Source organism: Schistocerca americana, chromosome 4 (genome assembly GCF_021461395.2).
Source record: "Schistocerca americana isolate TAMUIC-IGC-003095 chromosome 4, iqSchAmer2.1, whole genome shotgun sequence".
In the NCBI taxonomy this organism is placed as follows: Eukaryota; Metazoa; Arthropoda; class Insecta; order Orthoptera; family Acrididae; genus Schistocerca; species Schistocerca americana.
In genome coordinates this window covers 589,723,407-589,741,373 of record NC_060122.1, presented here as the reverse complement: position 1 = coordinate 589,741,373, position 17,967 = coordinate 589,723,407, and the positions used below count along the sequence as shown (strand labels likewise).

General features: G+C 36.6%; 1 protein-coding gene across 3 annotated transcripts in view; it reads left to right on the top strand.

Moving 5' to 3' along the window:
• LOC124612698 overlaps positions 1 to 16,905 on the top strand; it is a 222,021-nt gene extending 205,116 nt beyond the window's left edge. For all 3 annotated transcript variants that reach the window (XM_047141043.1, XM_047141045.1, XM_047141042.1), the window contains 2 exons: positions 12,029 to 12,198; positions 16,250 to 16,905. In XM_047141043.1, the coding sequence (XP_046996999.1) occupies positions 12,029 to 12,198; positions 16,250 to 16,499 (420 nt within the window). In that variant the 3' untranslated portion in view covers positions 16,500 to 16,905. The remainder of the gene's footprint in view (positions 1 to 12,028; positions 12,199 to 16,249) is intronic.
• The last annotated feature ends 1,062 nt before the right edge of the window (positions 16,906 to 17,967 follow it).

Genomic DNA, 17,967 nt, shown 5'->3' with positions numbered 1-17,967 from the left:
AGACAAGAGGATGCTCTCTCATGTGTTCTGTTCAATGTCATCTTAGAGAAAGTAATATAAGAGTTTAGGCAAGAGGAGTGGGCTGGAGCAAAGATGGACAGTAACTTCAATTGTCTCACATATGCAGATGCTAGCCTTAGCCAGGTGACTGAAAACTTAGGTCAGCTATGCAAGGACTTTGAGTAGAAAGATCAAGTAATTATAGTTGGGGGAGCAGGAAACAGCCTGGCTATGAATCCAAGATATAGTATTAGGAGTGACCTGGATAAAATAGGAGCAGAAACTGGGCACACGAATGTGGGGTTTGTGGAGGTCTTACAGCACCATGATCAGCCCTGGGAAACACTGCTGTAAGGCATGTTAACACTGAGCTGAACGGGATGCTCCACACACTGGCAAAGTCTCACATGAGTGTTGTTCTAGTTGATGCTATTGGCAGGTGGGGTTACACTACATATGGCCGGCACCTTAATAGGAAGGGGAAAGATAAGTTAGCTTCTCTATTGGCAGATGCTGTAAGTGGGGGCCACAGTCACACAAGGGGTGATCCCTGTGGTTATTGGAACCAGGCAGACAGGTTTTTTTTAGGTTAAAGCAAAATTCCAGACAGACAACAACCAAGGAAAATAGAAGAAAAGAAACTTCATGCACAGCAAATAGGGATAAAGCTAAGGGTGGTGTCAACTTACTTCACCAAAACATCAGGGAAATAAAAAATAAAGTAGATGAGCTGATAATGTGTTTAGATGATCTCAAAAATAAGAACAAGATTGATATACTTTGTCTTTCTGAGTACCATGTAACTGTGGGGATGGAAAATGTCAGTATAAATAGGTATAATTTAGCATCTTACACTTGTAGATCTAGTATGGATAAAGTAGGAGATGCCATTTTCATAAAACAAGGGTATAAATACAGAACTGTTGAAGTAAGCAAATTTTGTGTTGGTCAGCACTTTGAGGTTTGTGCATGTGAACTTCAGCTAGATAATGTTGTGTTGATGTTAGCAACAGTGTACAGGTCTCCACTAGGAGATTGGGAGCTATTCATAAAGAAGTTTGACTCCCTATTATGCTGTCTGTTCGACAAAAAGAAGAAGTTATTAATCTGTGGTGATTTCAGTGTTAACTTTCTAAGCACTTCTGATAAGAAAAGTGAACTAGAAGTGTTGTTAACAACATATAACTTAGAATCAGTGATCAATTTCCCTACACGTATAGCTCAGGACAGTAGTACTCTAATAGATAATGTATTTGTACAGCAAGAGGATGTGGAACAAACACATGCTTTCCCTGTGGTAAATGGATTATCTAACCTTGATGCAAAACTGATTAACTTACAAAACCTAACAGGGTGTACACTTCAGAAACCATTAAGTAAAAGTGTGAGGGTGCTCAACCAGGTATCTATAGATCACTTCAGAGAAAGTTTAGGAAATTTAAACTGGGAAGATGTATATATAATGAGCCAAATGATAATGATAAATGCAGCATATTTCTTGATGAATTTATATCCCGTTTTGAACATTGTTTTCCAAAGAAAATTACTAAATGTAACACCACAAACTTTTCAAAGTAACTTTGGATTACTACAGGTTTTAAAGTGTCTTGAGAAAGAAAAAGAAAACTTTATGAGACAGCAAGAAGTAGTACAGACCCAGAAGTAGTTTTACACTATAAAAATTATTGTAACATACTGAGAAAAGTTGTAAAGAAATCAAGAAATATGTATGTTAGAGAAGAAATTAACAACTCCAGCAATAAAATCAAACCAGTATGGAATGTTGTTAGAAAGGAGACAGACAAAGTAACCACCAAGGTAGGTAGTGTTACTGTTAAAGAGAATGAAACCATCTTAACCAACAGTACACAAGTAGCCAATGTATTTAACAATCACTTCTTAAGTTTAGGAGAAAAAATTGGTGAGGATAGTTCAAAAGAAAAAGCCAGGCAGTACATGGAAGAGTCAGTTTTGAAAAATTCTAGTCAGATTAAGTTTCATCTAACAACCTCTTGTGAAATAAGGAAAATTATTAAATCTTTGAAAAATAAATGTTCTGTTGAAGTAGATGACATCACTAACTAGTTGTTAAAACAATGTGGAGCAATTACAGCTGATGTTTCAAGTCACATATGTAATGCATCACTGACTCAGGGTGTTTTTCCAGACAGGTTAAAATATGCCATTGTCAGGCCACTCTACAAAAAGGGGGAAACCACAGATGTCAATAATTACCGGCCAGTATCATTGCTTACAGCATTTTCAAAAATCTTTGAGAAAGTAATGTACTCAAGAGTGGTTAGCCATCTCAACAGTAATGGGATACTTAGTAAATCACAGTTCGGATTTCAGAAATTATGTTCCATTGAGACAGCAATATACAACTTCACTGCCCACGTAATAGAGTCTTTAAATAGTAAAATGTTACCAGTAGGAATATTCTGTGACTTATCCAAAGCATTTGATTGTGTGAACCATGACATTATGGTAGAGAAATTACAATTCTATGGTATAAATGGAACAGCATATGAGTGGTTTGAGTCATATCTACAGAACAGGAAGCAAAAAATCTCTTTATATGCTTCAAGTGATTCAAAGGAGTTTGCCACTTCATCTAACTGGGGTGAAATTTCATTAGGTGTTCCACAAGGTTCGATCATGGGTCCCCTCCTGTTCTTGATATATGTGAATGACATCCCTTCTTACGTGAAACAAGATGCTGAACTGACACTGTTTGCTGATGATACAAGCATAATTATTAATCCAGTAAAAGAAAGTCCGATAGAAAATGATACAAATAAGGTCTTTGGAAAAGTTATTAATTGGTTTTCTGCGAATGGGCTTGCTCTGAACTTTGAAAAAAAAACAATACATCCAATTTTCTGCTGCAAAAAGTATAATTCCTTCAATAAACGTAACACATCAAAAGAAGTCAGTAGCCAGGGTAGAGCATACTAAGTTTTTGGGTGTGCATATAGATGAGAATCTTAATTGGAAAATTCATATTTTGGATGTCCTAAAGTTACTATGTTCAGCAATTTTTGCAAAATAATTGCCAATTTTTGAGGATGTAGAAATTAGTAAGCTAACATACTTTGCATACTTCCCCTCTCTGATGTTGTACAGATCAATATTCTGGGGCAACTCAACACTTAGGCAAAGGTATTTACTGCTCAAAAGAAAGTAGTTAGAATAATGTGTAGGGTTAATAGTCGCACATCCTGTAGGCATCTGTTTAAAAGGCTAGGAATTCTTAAAACTGCTTCACAGTACATTTACTCAGTAATGAATTTTTTTGTCAACAACATGGACCAGTTTAAAATCAACAGTGTCATTCTTGATTACAATACCAGAAAAAAGAAAGACCTACACTATCATTTACTTAACCTATCTGTGGCACAGAAAGGGGTAAAATATGCTGCTGTAAAACTTTTTTATAAATTACCGGATGAAATAAAATGTCTGACAGACAGCAGTAATAGTTTCAAAAACAAATTGAAATCATACCTCCTTGACAACTCCTATACCATAGATGAATTCCTGAATATGAGTAAATGAACCTGGAGATATAATATATGCATTTTGTGCCATTTAAGGGAATGGGATAGATAATAGAAATATTTAGGTATAACACTATAATGTGAAAAAAGAAAAGGAAAAAAAAACTTGTTTCCTTTGCACATTTCTTGTACATTTGACACGTTCCACATCATAATGGTTTTCCATGCTATTGATCAATGGAACACGTAACTAACTAACTAACTGACATAGTACTATTAAGTGAATCAAAGCAAGAGTTGAAGGAAATGTACCAGAAAATGGACAATTATGCCCAGAAGGCAGGGCTCAAAGTGAATCGAGACAAAAAAGAGTTCATGCAATTACGAAGAAGACAAGAGCAGATAGAATTTCTTGAGACAGATGGCAAGAGGTTCAAGAGAGTAGACCAGTTCAAATACTTGGGATCGTGGTTTACCACAGACAACAACATAAAAATGGACATCAAGGAAAGAATAGCAGTGGGAACGAGAGACGCTTACCTCTAAATCGATCTCAGTGAACAGAAAGATGAAAATCTACAACACGGTGAGGTTCCCAGCAGTAATGTACGGTTCAGAAACATGGAGCATTACTAAGCAAGAAAGGGAAGAACTATTAATATTTGAAAGAAGAGTAATGAGGAAGATATGGGGACCAGTTTTAGATAATGGAGAATGGAGGAGGAGGAAAAATGAGAAAATCTACCTTCTGATGCGACAACCAACTACCCTACAGAAGATAAAGAGGAAAAGAATACAATGGGTGGGCCATGTAGCCCGTATGTCAGATGGAAGACAGGCAAAGATGGCAACAGCGGGGAAACCAAAAACCAAACGCCCCATTGGACGATCAAGGCAGCGCTGGATGGACGACCTGGCGAAGGACCTAGCTGCCCTGGGAATTTAAGACACCTGGTGGAACCGGGCACAAAACAGGAAGGAATGGAGGCAGTTTGTGGAAGCAGTGCATAGTCTGCAGGGCCTCTGATCGCTGAATATCTATCTATCCTCAAAAATCCTGCTGTGTGTGAACTATATGCTGTAATTCATTTTCCATGTGCAAAAATAATAGCAGCTGTATATATTCATTGTGAACTTTGTGCTATATATAGAGAGGATGTAATAAGTGAGCAATAGTGTTGTAAGAAAATGGTGTCATTTGTTTCAGAAAGGTGGGACTAATGTCCGCGATGAAGAAAGAAGTAGATGACCATTTGTTGTGACAAATGAACTTGTTGTAAAGATGGACAGTATCAGAGAAAGTTCTCTGTTCATTACTATAGAACTATCACTCATTTTCCAACAGTTATCAGTCAGTGTTAAATGAACTTGTGACTGATAAACTTGGCTATCACAAATTTTGTGCATGATTAGTCAAAAAGCATCTAACTGATGTCCACGAAACCAATAGGTTTTGGAGCCATTTTAACATTTCTGATGTGGTGCGATTCAGGAGGAGACGAATTCCTCAGTTGCGCTGCAATTGGGGATAAACCATGGGCTGCATTCTTCAGCATGAAGTAACAAAACCAGTCAGTGGAGTATGACCATACTGGCTTGCCACACTATCCTTAAAAGTGCAACCAACATTTTCTCCACAACTGATTTTTTTATACATAAACAGAATACTTCTTGTTGATTTTATGGAAAGAGTCCCTACAGTAAACTCCAAAATTCACTGTGGCCCCTAAATAATGTCAGAAGAGCTACCCAGAACACAAGATGTGGGGTGTTGAGTCCTGGCATTGTTTCTGTGCCCTTTAGCTCATAGGTGGCAGATTTCTTCAAGGACATTTAAAAACTCGTTCCTTGATATAACAAATGTCTTAATTTAGGAGATAATTAAGTATAAAAGTAGCTGACAGTTGTAACTTTAACTTATCGATATAATGACATTTTCAATAAATAAATGGAACTTACTTTCTACATAATTGTAATGTCACTCTACAAGACAAACCTTAGACCCGGCCACCCCAGGAACTAACTTGATCACATAATTGGGTACAACCATGTTCCATTTCAAAGTAGTGCATGTTGTTACCCTGCAAGCATGGATAGTGCCTATAGAAAATTCTCCCTATTAGTGTCATTAAATTTATTGAGAATGAGAAGGAAAAAGGAATGATAGTGCTGCCAGAAAAGCTGTAGGTGTAGAGATTACATTAGAAAAGAATGATGTTGCATGGAGTGGGAGTCAAGTAACTAGCAGGAAAGTGCACAGGTTAGAAATAGCATGGACAATATGGACAAATTTGTTACTAGGCAGAAATTTGTGGTGTATTATAAGCAATACAAATAAATGCCAACTCTTTGAGAACCTAATAACTTTTGTAGCAAACAGCTGGACTTCAAGACTAGTAAGGAAGCTCCAAGAAAAATCATCTTGTTTAAGGGATTTTATTTTAATAGGTGCAAGGAAAAAAGAGTCATCATGTGTGCTAATGAGATTCATAGTTTCAAAAATGCCATAGTAAATCATCATTAAAAACATGCATGAATAAATGTGGCCAAAGTGTGCAAGAAGTATTTTCGTGATAATAAAGTATCACTCACTGTTTCATTGATGTGCTATGCAAGGCATTGTTGTATTGACGGGTTGACAGGTACCAAGTTCAGAGTGGCAGCTTGTTTAGAAAATATGGAAAATCAAGGATCTTAGGGAAATTGGAAATATGCTTGAAAAGTCGGGGAATTTTGAAAGACTGAAGGGGAAAAAAATACTGGACTGTGTTGCTACAAATCACTCTGAGATTGCGAGTTTCATAAGAGAAGGTGACTACAGTAACAGTGGAATTTCCAAGAGTGGCAAGAGTTTGCAACTGAAAGGATTGTGAATTAAATTGCAGACAGACTATTGTTTTATTTTCTCCATTTCGCAGTTTGTCTAATGATGTAGCCATTAGCCTTTCAGTCAGTATATTCAGAAAAGCTGTCACAGGTTTTTTTTTTTTTTGCTCTGTTTTTGCAAAGTCATCGGTTTTGACAATCAGACTGGAAGAGTCCTACAGCAGAATTAGAAAAGGGCAGTATGTTACTTCGATAAAATTAACTGAGTGAATTTGTTTTCCATCATTAATGCATGTTATGAGCACCCTGAACTATAAGTCCTTAGTAATGATTACAGAATTTTGAATGCTGTGTTATTATGCATATTATTTTACATTGATTTCAGGTTAAGTACAAGCCAGAATCTTTTCAATAGACAGAACACAAATTGCATGGTGTGAGCTGAAAGTCAGGAAAGCATTATAACTGTGAATAGCGTTTTTATTTATCATTGGTTTCCATTGATATTTCACAGACTTAAAGATCAGAGGTGGGAAATTGTTTATACTTATCTGTTGAATATAATCTCAAGTAAATGTCCATCATTATGAGCCTCACAGATACTGGTCCTGTCTAGCACGACTCACGACAGGGGTCAGTACGTCTCTTTTAAGTACCTTGATTCTGCACAGATACTGTCCTTGAGCTCCTGTATTGTTTGTGGTTTGTTTGCATACACTTTGTTCTTCAGGTAGCCCCAAAGAAAATAATCAAGTGGAATGAAGTCAGGCTAACAGGTGGGCCAGTTTACGTCAGCGTTTCTCCTATAATACGAAGGCCGACAGTGGTTCTCAGAAGCCCAGTTGAGGGCCCTTGTTGTGTGTGCATCATGTTGAAACCATATCTCACATATTCTTTAGTGCAGGATGCACAGTAGTAGTAATTGTGTTACAATATCAGTCACTGTCACTGCATTATCTTCACCATTCATCAATGAAGTGTGGCCCTGTGATTGTTTCTGATGTCTTGCTACACCACACAGTGCACTTCACAGGATGCAGTTTGTACTAGTGCATGGCGTGGGTTTTTACCACCCCAGAATCAACAATTTTGCCTGCTAACAAAGTCATTAAGTGAAAAATGCACTTCATCACTCAACAACAACTTGTGGATGAAATTGTTTTTTGTGGCCATCATCTACAGTCGAACTGCTTATGCAAGTCTGGGACAATAATCAGTGTTTATTAACTGTTGCACCAGTTGGATTTTGTAAGGAGAAGCAAATCAACTTTCACAATTCACCAAAGTGACATCCTTGCCAACCCCAAAAGGCTAGAACGTCGTAGTGTTGAAGTTCCTACATCCCATCAACACTGTCTTGCACCTGTCGGATTTTCGAATGAGCTGATCTGGGCCTCCCATATTGCGATAAGTCACTCATTGAACCTTGATGTCTGAACTGTTGAATCGAGTGATGGATCATGGATTCCAATGGTCCGGCCATGGCGTTGAAAAGGTGGCAATATTCTCTTTGCTTGAGAGTAGTTGACATCTGGTTTTCCAAGCAAAGCTCCACAACTTTGGTACGTTGAACGGTGCTGGATTTTTCCATGGTGAATCTTACACCCTCTCTCTTTCAGAATCTGAAACAAAAGAAAGAGGAAAATAATAAATAAAAAGTTATTCAGAGATATGTACAATCTTTTTGTGACTTTTGGCCCATCCTGTGGTAGTTTTCATGTCTTCATAGTGTTTTTCTATATTGCTAAAGATTCAGTGTTGTCAATATTGTCATCAGACTTCTGTACCAAAATGAAGAGTAGGGTTATCAATGAAAACCAGCACATAATATTGAAAGGATATTTATTACAAGACAGAAATGGCAAACTGATTTGAAATGCCTCCTGAATTTGATACATACCGCTATTTATAAATAACTTGAACCTTTCAAGGCCTGAAGAACCATGGCATTATCAAAGTCCACAATCATTTGAAACTAGATTATTAAATTAAAAATACTGGTAGGAAGTGTGAATCAAAGCTGGAAAATGGTCATCGCGAAGCAGGGACCCCAACTGCTTCACTGTACTGGATAACACATGGGCAATGATAAAATAATAATAATATGTTTGCTGCATCTCTGCAGAGTATTCACAGAACAGAAACTTATTTTTCACAATTGTTAAGTGTAAAGGAGGATATGAAGTAGTTAGTTTTGAAGGGTTTTAGCATATTCCTGGTATTATTCGATCTCCAAATTAAGTAAGCAGTAAAGTGAACCAATGAGTTATTTTGAAAAGAAATTAAAATTGAAGTTCAGGGTGAAGGAAATAGAAACTTTGAGGTTTGGAAGATCAGCTTAACAGAATGGATAATGTCTTGAAAAGAGGTTATAATATAAAAGCCAACAAAAGTAAAACAAGGGTAATGGAATGTAATTTAACTATGTGGTGCTGGAGGAATTAGATCGGAAAATGAAACAATAAAAGTAGTAGATTAGTTTTACTATTTGGGCAGTAAAATAACTGACAATGGCCAAAGTAGAGGGGATATAAAATGCAGACTTTCAATAGGAAGAAAAGTGTATCTGAAAAAGAGAAATTTGTTAATATCAGTTATAAATTTTAGCGTTAGGAAGTCTTTGCTGAAAGTATTTGTATGGATTGTAGCCTCATCTGGAAGTGAAAAGTGGGTAACAGAAGAATTCTGAAGATTAAATGAATCATTCAAATAACAAAAGAGAAGATACTGAGCCAAATTGGGGGAAAAATTATGGTACAACCTGACTAAAAACAGGGTTTGGTTGATTGGACAAATTCAAAGGCATCAAGCAGTTGTCAGTTTGGTAATAGAATGTTGTGTGAGTAAAAGTTGTAAATGACAACCAAGGCTTGAATGACTACATTAAGCAGCTCCAAATAATTGTAAGATGTGGTAGATACGTAAAGATAAAGAGGATTGCACAGGATAGGTTAACAAAAGAGCTGCACCAAACTTGTCTTTGGACTGAAGATCACAGCAACAACACATACCTTAAGAAGAATGATTAATTATAAGAAAATCAAAGATTCTCGCAGATCAACTAAATATCTGCTCAGAGCTTGCCGTCTTATTATAAGATGTACACCTTTTTAAAAAATGTAAATTTAAAATGTATTAATTGTCAGTAAATTAATCCATTGACACAAAGAGAAGCATAGAAAACTTCACTACATCTGGAATGTGATGATCATCTCAGACCACAAATTAATATCTAGACTGTGTATGTAGCATTACTGATCCCCCAGGAACTCTGCTGGATTGCCAGGGAAAGCTCTTGGAGAATGTTCATATGTAAAATGGTGAACAGTCTGTTATCCAGCACACAGTCAAAGCCTTGAGAAGTTACTTTCTTCGTAAGTTTTTTTGTCATAGAATTAGTCCGCCAGATGTTGCCTTCAGCTGCCATTCGTGTTAAAGCTGTTGTCAGCTAACACCCTTGCAGTTTCCAGGGGTGGATGACAAGAGCAAAGCCTTCCTTTGGAAAGCCTTCCTTGGAATGTCTGCATGGACCGGAAGGCGAGGATTTTCCTGTAGTTTTTCGTACTTCCATATAAGTGTACTTTATGCCACAGAGTTGGAGATGTAGGTGGCTAAGCATGGGTGCCAGAAAGATGATTTAGATCTGACCGTACCAGGTGTAAGACATGTGATGTGGTTGAGCCATGTGTCAACAAATCTTATACGAGTACTATTCATCCAAGCTGGGGATTAATATTCTGCAACGGGCTAGACCAAACTCAGAGCTGAAGTATGGAGTGTTAATGCAGAGGATCCCCATGATGTGCCACAGAGTGTCTAGAGAATAGTATTTCAAGTTCTGATTTTTGCAGCTATTCTTAGTAGATGTTGTTTTTAACTGAGTGTTCTGTTAAGCATAATCCCTAGATATTTTGGGTGGTTGTTATGTCTGAATAGCCTTCTTTCAAAGTAAATGTAAAAATGAAATAAAATAGTAAATTGTTAGTCATTAACATTCTCAACTGAGTGTAGTACTTGAAGTAGGTGCAAAGACAGAAACTGACTAGGTGACACAAAGTGGAAATGAATGAAAGAATATGAAAATGCAAAAGCAAATGTGAACACTAAAACAAAACAGAAGTTTTTAGGAAAATGGAGTACTTTGCAGAAGGGAAGAAGTGGTAAATGATAGAAGGTGGTTGGGGTGGGGGGAGGCAGAGGTGAATTTTAGAGGAGGCTAAAGGAACAACCCGGGGGTTGTGTAGCTCAGGTTGTAGTTTATCATTGTTAGTATTGTAATCAATATCTTCATCATAGGATTTATCATTCCAAAGATCTGCTTGAGAGAGAACTTTTCTTTATTTCTATACTCTACTCTGTCTGGGTCACTTATCAAGTGACTCATTACTGCTCTTTATCCAGTAAACATTCATGTACAGTAATAAGACAGATAATTTACCATGAAGCTCTGATGTATTGAACAAATTATATATTGTTAGCATTGCATGCCTCAGTTACAAACATAGTAGTGCACCTGATGTACACAGGTGGTGTAAAAAATTACTTTGGAAATTTTTTAGTCTAGATTTTGCAGGTGTTTGGGTATAATGTGAAATAGAGGTCCATAATGGTCACATACAATTTGAGGGTTGAAATTCATATGGCAGTTTTATTTAAAACATGGCATTGACTCAAATTTTGTAATTGTGGGTTCCATTCTTGAAAAGATTTAAGATAGAGACAGTGTAATAAGGAGGCATAGGCTGAAAAATGAAGAACCATATGCCAAAATAGGGAATAAGTGTGTTTTATAAAGTGTGAAATTTGAAAGTAAGGGAATGTTCTGTTACACAATAATTGATGAACATAGTGCTAGAATTTGATAACTGTGCATATTCTAATCCTGGAAGGCTTCTCTGCAAAATTGTTGTTTTACAGGTTCTGTGGTTTGCAGCTGCATTGCTGATTTCTCTTTGTGTAGTTTTCTTTTGTTGAGTTTTGAGTGCAAATTTTATTGCTCATTTTTCCGACTCTACCCAGACTGTGAATGATGCACAATGAGTGGTGCCCCAGTGATTGTTTCATGACACCATTATACAATAAATTCAAATCCAAGAGATAGGCAGTTCCAAAATGTAAAACAGTGAAGTAATGAAAATGCCACAGTACAAAACAATTCGGTAAAAAGCCTCATAATAGCTTACAGTCTTTTGATGAACTCCCAATTTATTGTCTGAAGACAACTCACTTCCAGCCAGGTTATGCTGTTAATATTCATGCAACCAGAAATTTAATCATCATCATGATGTGAATATTCACTTCCTTTATCTTTCAACATAAAATCGAAGTATAAACTGAATTTCTGCTGTGCTTGTTCCTCATTTGTTGTCTCCCATCCATTTGAAAGTTCTGCCTTGGTGCATGTTGCAAGTGGGGCAGCCATTTTGAGCTGGTATTGTGGCCGCATTTTGTTTGTTTGTAGCTTGCTGCTGCCTGTAGAGCATTCCTTACATTATTGGTAACAGTACTGCCAACTTACAGAACAATGATGCAAAATGTCAATTTTTAATTACACTTTTAATGTTTTCATGTGACTGCTCCTTGTATATGAAACTGCAGCTAAGATATTTGTGGACCCTGAATTTTCAGTTTTGTGAATGCTTGCTGTAATTTTGTTACATCTTTGATAACTTGTTCATATGTATATGCTATATATGTTTCAGGAATGGGACAAAGATTATGCAGAAGCTATTGAGAGACTTGTCAATGGTAAACTTTCTGACCAGATATCCTTGGGTTCAACATCACCTGCCCAATACCTCCAAGATTTTGTTTGTGATGATAACCAGAGTGTCCGATCAACTAGTCCATTTGAAAGGACACCTTGTGATGAGTATGCACCAAAAAATTATTATCTTAAGTTTTTTTTAATCTTGGTTTTTCTCACATTGTGCCACAAAATTGGAAAAATCGCTACATTCATTAATAGACTAAATTACTCTCTGAATGTCTATGCAAACAATTGTGTAAGTGTGTCTGTTTGAAACTTCCTCACAGATTAAAACTGTGTGTCAGGCTGAGACTCATTATAATCCATCAGAATGTCCCTCAATAATGCATGTCCTGCTGCAAAGAGACATGTTCTCTGTGAGGTAAAAGACTGCCAGCTGTGAGTAAGGCAATTCCCCACATTATACATTCATTCCGAAGTATTAAGTCATTTAGTTCTTCGGAGACATTTTGTGGAGTTTGAAAAGTAGGAGAGAGTTACAAACAAAATTGAAGTTGGGAATGTGTGGGTGTGGGTGGGTGGGGTGGGGAGTCATGCTTGGATATCCCAGTTGGTGGAAGCATTACCCATAAAAGGAGGTCATCCAGATTCAAGTCTTATTCCACTACACATTTTTAATCTGCCAGTAAGTTTCACAGCAGAGACACTTTGCTGCCCAGTGAAATATCTATTCTGTAGTATAACATTCATTGCAAAGTCATGTTTTAGCATGACCATATGCAACCCTTTAGTACAAAAGCATATGTATTAGGACAAAAACCTAGCTTTTCTGTGAGGTAACATTTGTGCTCCTTGCTTACTCAAAGAAACTGCTTGTTGTTGTAATAAATTCATATGTAGTTACCCAGATACAATGTACATGAATTTTTTTCTTAAGATTTAATGAACAATTGAAGGTGCAACCAATTAGGATAGAAAACAACTACTACTTACTAGCCTGCAGCAGGTAGAGAATTACAAAAAAGTTACAAATAACAGCCTTCAAACCTGAGGGTTCCATCAAATGTCAAAAATGAAGAAAAATCTTTTTGTGAATGGAATTATTAAAGGACAACCAAAGATTCCAGCTTAAACAGAAGAAAGCAAGGAAGAGGAGGAGATCAGCAATCATGTGAAACTGTGAAAAGGCTATGTGACAGAATATGATGTCAGAAACCTGTAACTAAAAATATGATTAGTAGACAAAGAATAACATCAGTTTATGAAAACAAATAAACATAATGGCTGACCATTTTTCAGGAGGCTAAATTCAAACTCTTTCTTGTCCCCCATGGTAAGTCTCTTCTTTTCCTTCATTTCTCCTCTCTCCCTTTCAACTTTTCTGCTAGGAGGAGGAGCCACTGCCTCTGAAAGCTGACACATTTCTTTAACCTTTATATTTTTCTCCTACTGCCACTCAGTGAGTAATTCTTTTTAATCAGTCCAATTATATTTTGAAAAATTTATTATTTTCATTGATACACATCTGTAAAGGGATATAGTGATCCAAGAAGAGTGAGTGGGTAAAGATTGCCCATTTGAAGGTACAGTCTGTGCCAGGAGGACTAAAGTTTGAATAAAGGCTAAAGTTTTGATGAATGCTCTTCAGATATGAAGTACAAGCTTGGACAAGGGAGAATGTGGGAGAAAATTGACCCTGTCCTTTTTGAGGACACTATCTTTGCAATCAGCAACACCACAGTGAAGTCCAGATTACAGTGAATGTTGTCATAAAGCATGATAAATTTATTCAGTGAGTAGTCCCAATGAAGAAATGTAAACAGGCAATGTCAAGCTCAGAATAATTGTATGACACAGAGAGAAAGACATCATAGGCTAAATAAGAGACCTGGCTGTGTTATTTAACCTGGTAACATATCAGTAATTGTGCCAGTGTCATATGCCATCTGCACACTACACAAGACTGTGCGTCAGCTTGATGGTTACATGACATGAGCATGTCTGACCGCACATCTGTATCACTACTCTGGCTGGATGTGGAATCTGAACAGCTGTCGGATAAAAAAATCTTGCTTTTCCATGGAAATGACAGGTGGAAATATCAGTGATAATGAAAGCTTGATTTCGCCTTGGAGGGTGGCTCAGCTGTTAATGACAACTGCTTGCAGTAAACAGGACATACCAGGTTGAAATCTCAAATTGGCATGTATTTTTATTTATCATGTCATGTAAGTCCTTAGCATGAGAGAAACATGATTTGTAATTTTTTATTTTTCTGAGCTCTTACAAATTGAACAATTAAATGTAGCTGTAACAAATGGTTGTTTAATGTTGTATGTAATTGGAAGTAGCTCCTGTGCTACAGTTTAATTTGACCAAGGATTGACAAATGCTTTATATTTATTTACAAATAGTATTAGTCATGTACTATGGTCAGCAATATCAGGTAGTCACATCTGTGAACACCCTTAGAGAACCAAAAGAGCAAGACAGTGTTTAAATCTGGTGAGTGGGTAGAGGGATGCAGTAAAGGTGATCCAACTTCAGTTGGTGTTTTTTGTTTAGCAAAGCTGTAGCATGACCCCCTTATGGGGTTATTTTATTAAAAAGTATTTGTGCATTCTCCTAGGGATGGCAGAAGTCCACCATCTTGCTGTGTAGACAATCCTCATACAATAAAATTGCCATTACCAGAGTACAGAGTGAACACCATGTGTATGGTTACATGTGCCCACCTGCCTGATCGTCAAAATATATAAATTCATTCACAGAATAGAATAAATGGCCATGATTTGTCAAAGCACTACATGCATACTTTTGGAAATGCCTTTTCAAAGTTCAGTTTAAATACTGTGGAGAATTTGGATAATTTCATATTCACATTGGTTTCCTTATACACTTCATCCCAGCTTTGTTTTGCTAGTTCCTTTGAAAAATCTTTTATTTTGATTTCTGATGGATGCTATTTGTTGGCTTCTAGTATAGAAAATGATTCGAAGCCTGATTTTACTGTTGTTATTTGACTGAAATGGTCTGATATTCCGAGAATATTTACAGTTACATCACATTTTTCCCTGTCCATATTTGTGGCCACATGTTCAATTACTTATGCAGTCATTGTAGTAACCCTTGTTGCACTAGTGACCAATAGGGACATGCCAAAACTTTGAGGGATATTTATGAGGGTGCTTCTGGATTCATTTATGATATTAGTGTTGATGTTAATGTCCCCACCCAGAATTATGCTGACCTTTGTGCTTGAGACTTTACCTAGAACTCCTGTTAATTTATTGAAAAAAGTGTACACTCTACCACTGGGAGATCTGTACAAACATAAAAATAATTTCTTGGTGATACCAAGCCCTGTTAATTCAGTAGCTGATATTCCAAAGTGTTTGTCTTCACTTGGTGTACTGAGATCATGTATTGATTTGAACTGTTTTCCTTTTCTGATACAAATGCATGATCCTTCACCCCTTGAAGCAGTTCTGCAGTAAGAGTTTGCCCTTTCATATGATGATAACACTGCATGTTGGATATCTGTCTCTTTACACCAGTGTTCAGTAACACAAACAACTGTGCAGTTCAAAGATTGGAGCTCAACTTCCAATAGTTGTATTTTATTTTTTATTGATTGCATGTTTTGATGGAGGATTGTTAAGTCTGTAAAATGCCCCATTTTACTCTTTCCAAATTTATTTATTTATTTAATTTTTTTGTACATCTGGTATGTGTGATATTTGGAGTGTTAAAAATCTGTCTCATGAGTGATTGTTGACTTGCTTCTCCTACCCATGAAACAGGTATTTGACAGTGTGTGGCCCGAGATCCACCCGTATACTTTCATGAATCAACTGTACCAATCTTCCCTTCTCAGTCCATATGAATGGCAAATGCTGTGCTGCAGAGAAATAATCAGTGACTTGCTTATGGAGTGTAGAAAGGCATTTTTGTCAAGAAGAGTTGTAAAACAATCCTATGTTTGGATTATGAGTTTAATTTGAAATTTCCTGGTAGATTAATACTATGTGCCCATGCCTGCAAAATGCAAGGCTCAGTGTTTGAATCACAGTTTTGCACACAGTTATAATCTTCCATGAATATGTGAAATATGTGAATTTAATTAAATATTTACAGCACAAATGTTGCACAATATTATTAGTAATCAAGAGTGGTGGTGTTGTTATATGTACTGCTTGTATTATGTTTTCAGGGAATTTAAACTACGTTATGAGCATCGTGTACTGAAAGGGAGGAATGAATGTTCACGAAGAAAATCACTGAATATGGATTTTCTGTCTTCATTTTCTCAACGGGGAACAGATGCTTCAACTGAAGCAGATGCAGCATACAATGCATTAATTCACGGGAAGCCAGTGCCACAGAAACTGTTCGATTTAAAGTCCAACGAAAACAATACTTCTTCAGACGATAGTTCTTCTGAGTGTTCAGACGAAATTTAGTGAACATTTATTTTAGTGCTTATTTATTTTGTTTTATATATTTAAAAGCTAGAGACATTTTGATGAACTTCTACATGAAAGCATTTGTAATACATTGTACTTCATCTTTGTGTAAGTGATTTTAATTTATTGTCTTAAAATATTTTTAACTTATTTTTATACAGGGGTAGATATTTTTTAGTCGAACACTCTAGCTATATTTGTTCATTCACTCCTTACAGTATTTTACTTATAATTTTATGCTACAGTTTTATTCTAAGATGTCATCTGCATGCATGTTTTAGGTGTTCACCACGAAGGAAGTAGTGGCTGTATAGATACGTTTTAATGAATCATAAAATGCAATCAACTGCTGTAAACATTTTTCATCAGATGATATATTAAAGTTGTTGTACTTATTTGTAAATATATTGATGTGATTATTTTTTTGACCCACAGCCTTTACTGGCAGTTATATAAAGAACCATTTACATTCTGGAAACAGTTGACTATTTTATCTGTAGTTTGATGACTTGTATCCCGTCTGGATGTTACTGCTTGTTAAGCCTGTGCTATTGTACCATGGTAGCCATCTCATGAAACTATTTAATTGCCGATTTAATTTTATATTACTGTGAGGCATGCTCTTTTTTAGAACTTAAAAATCTAATAAAAGATCAAAATATTACATTTTCTGCCGAGGCAAGTTTTGTAAATATGCTGTCATATCATTATGTCAGTTTCATGTGGAGTTGGAAAATCATAAATGTAATACAGCGAACTAAATGGACTCATTGTATAATTGGTACACTGAGCAGTAGATAGGGACTTATAAAAGTGACCGGAACATGGTGAGTTAGTGTACAGACTTGTGTTCCGCTTCAGAGTAAACATGAATACATTTACATTGTCCTGCACTCCATGCTGGCAAGGGTGGGTGGTAGTGTTGTTTGGAGCTGGTGAGGTGGACAAGAAAGAGGTGAGAAGAAGAGAGAGGCAAAGTTTGGCAGACAGTTGTTAGTCAGATGAGAGAGATAATCATATGGCACCAAACAGAGCTGGCATTTCTGGTGGCAGCAGTAGAACCTTGTTGCACCCTGTTGATGTAGAGGGATGATGATGATGATGATGATGATGATGATGATGACTGTTCTCCCAGGTAAAATCACTGTGACAGTTCCTCGGGAATGCATATTCACAGTTTTCTTCAGATTGTGTTGCCCTTATGTTACCATATGAAACACACACAGTTAAAATATGTTGTATTGGAAATGTTATTCCACAGGCTTCACTGGAGAATGAAACTGTGTGTCAGTGGATGATGTCCTGTTCGTACTGTGGTCAGTATCACTTCCATCAGTGTGGCTGGCACTAGAACCACCACACGTGAGGAGTCAAAATGATTTACCATAGATTTTGTTTATCACCTTCAACCATTCATTTTCCCATTGATGCATGATACTTCTGTCTGACAGTGAGATAGTAGTAC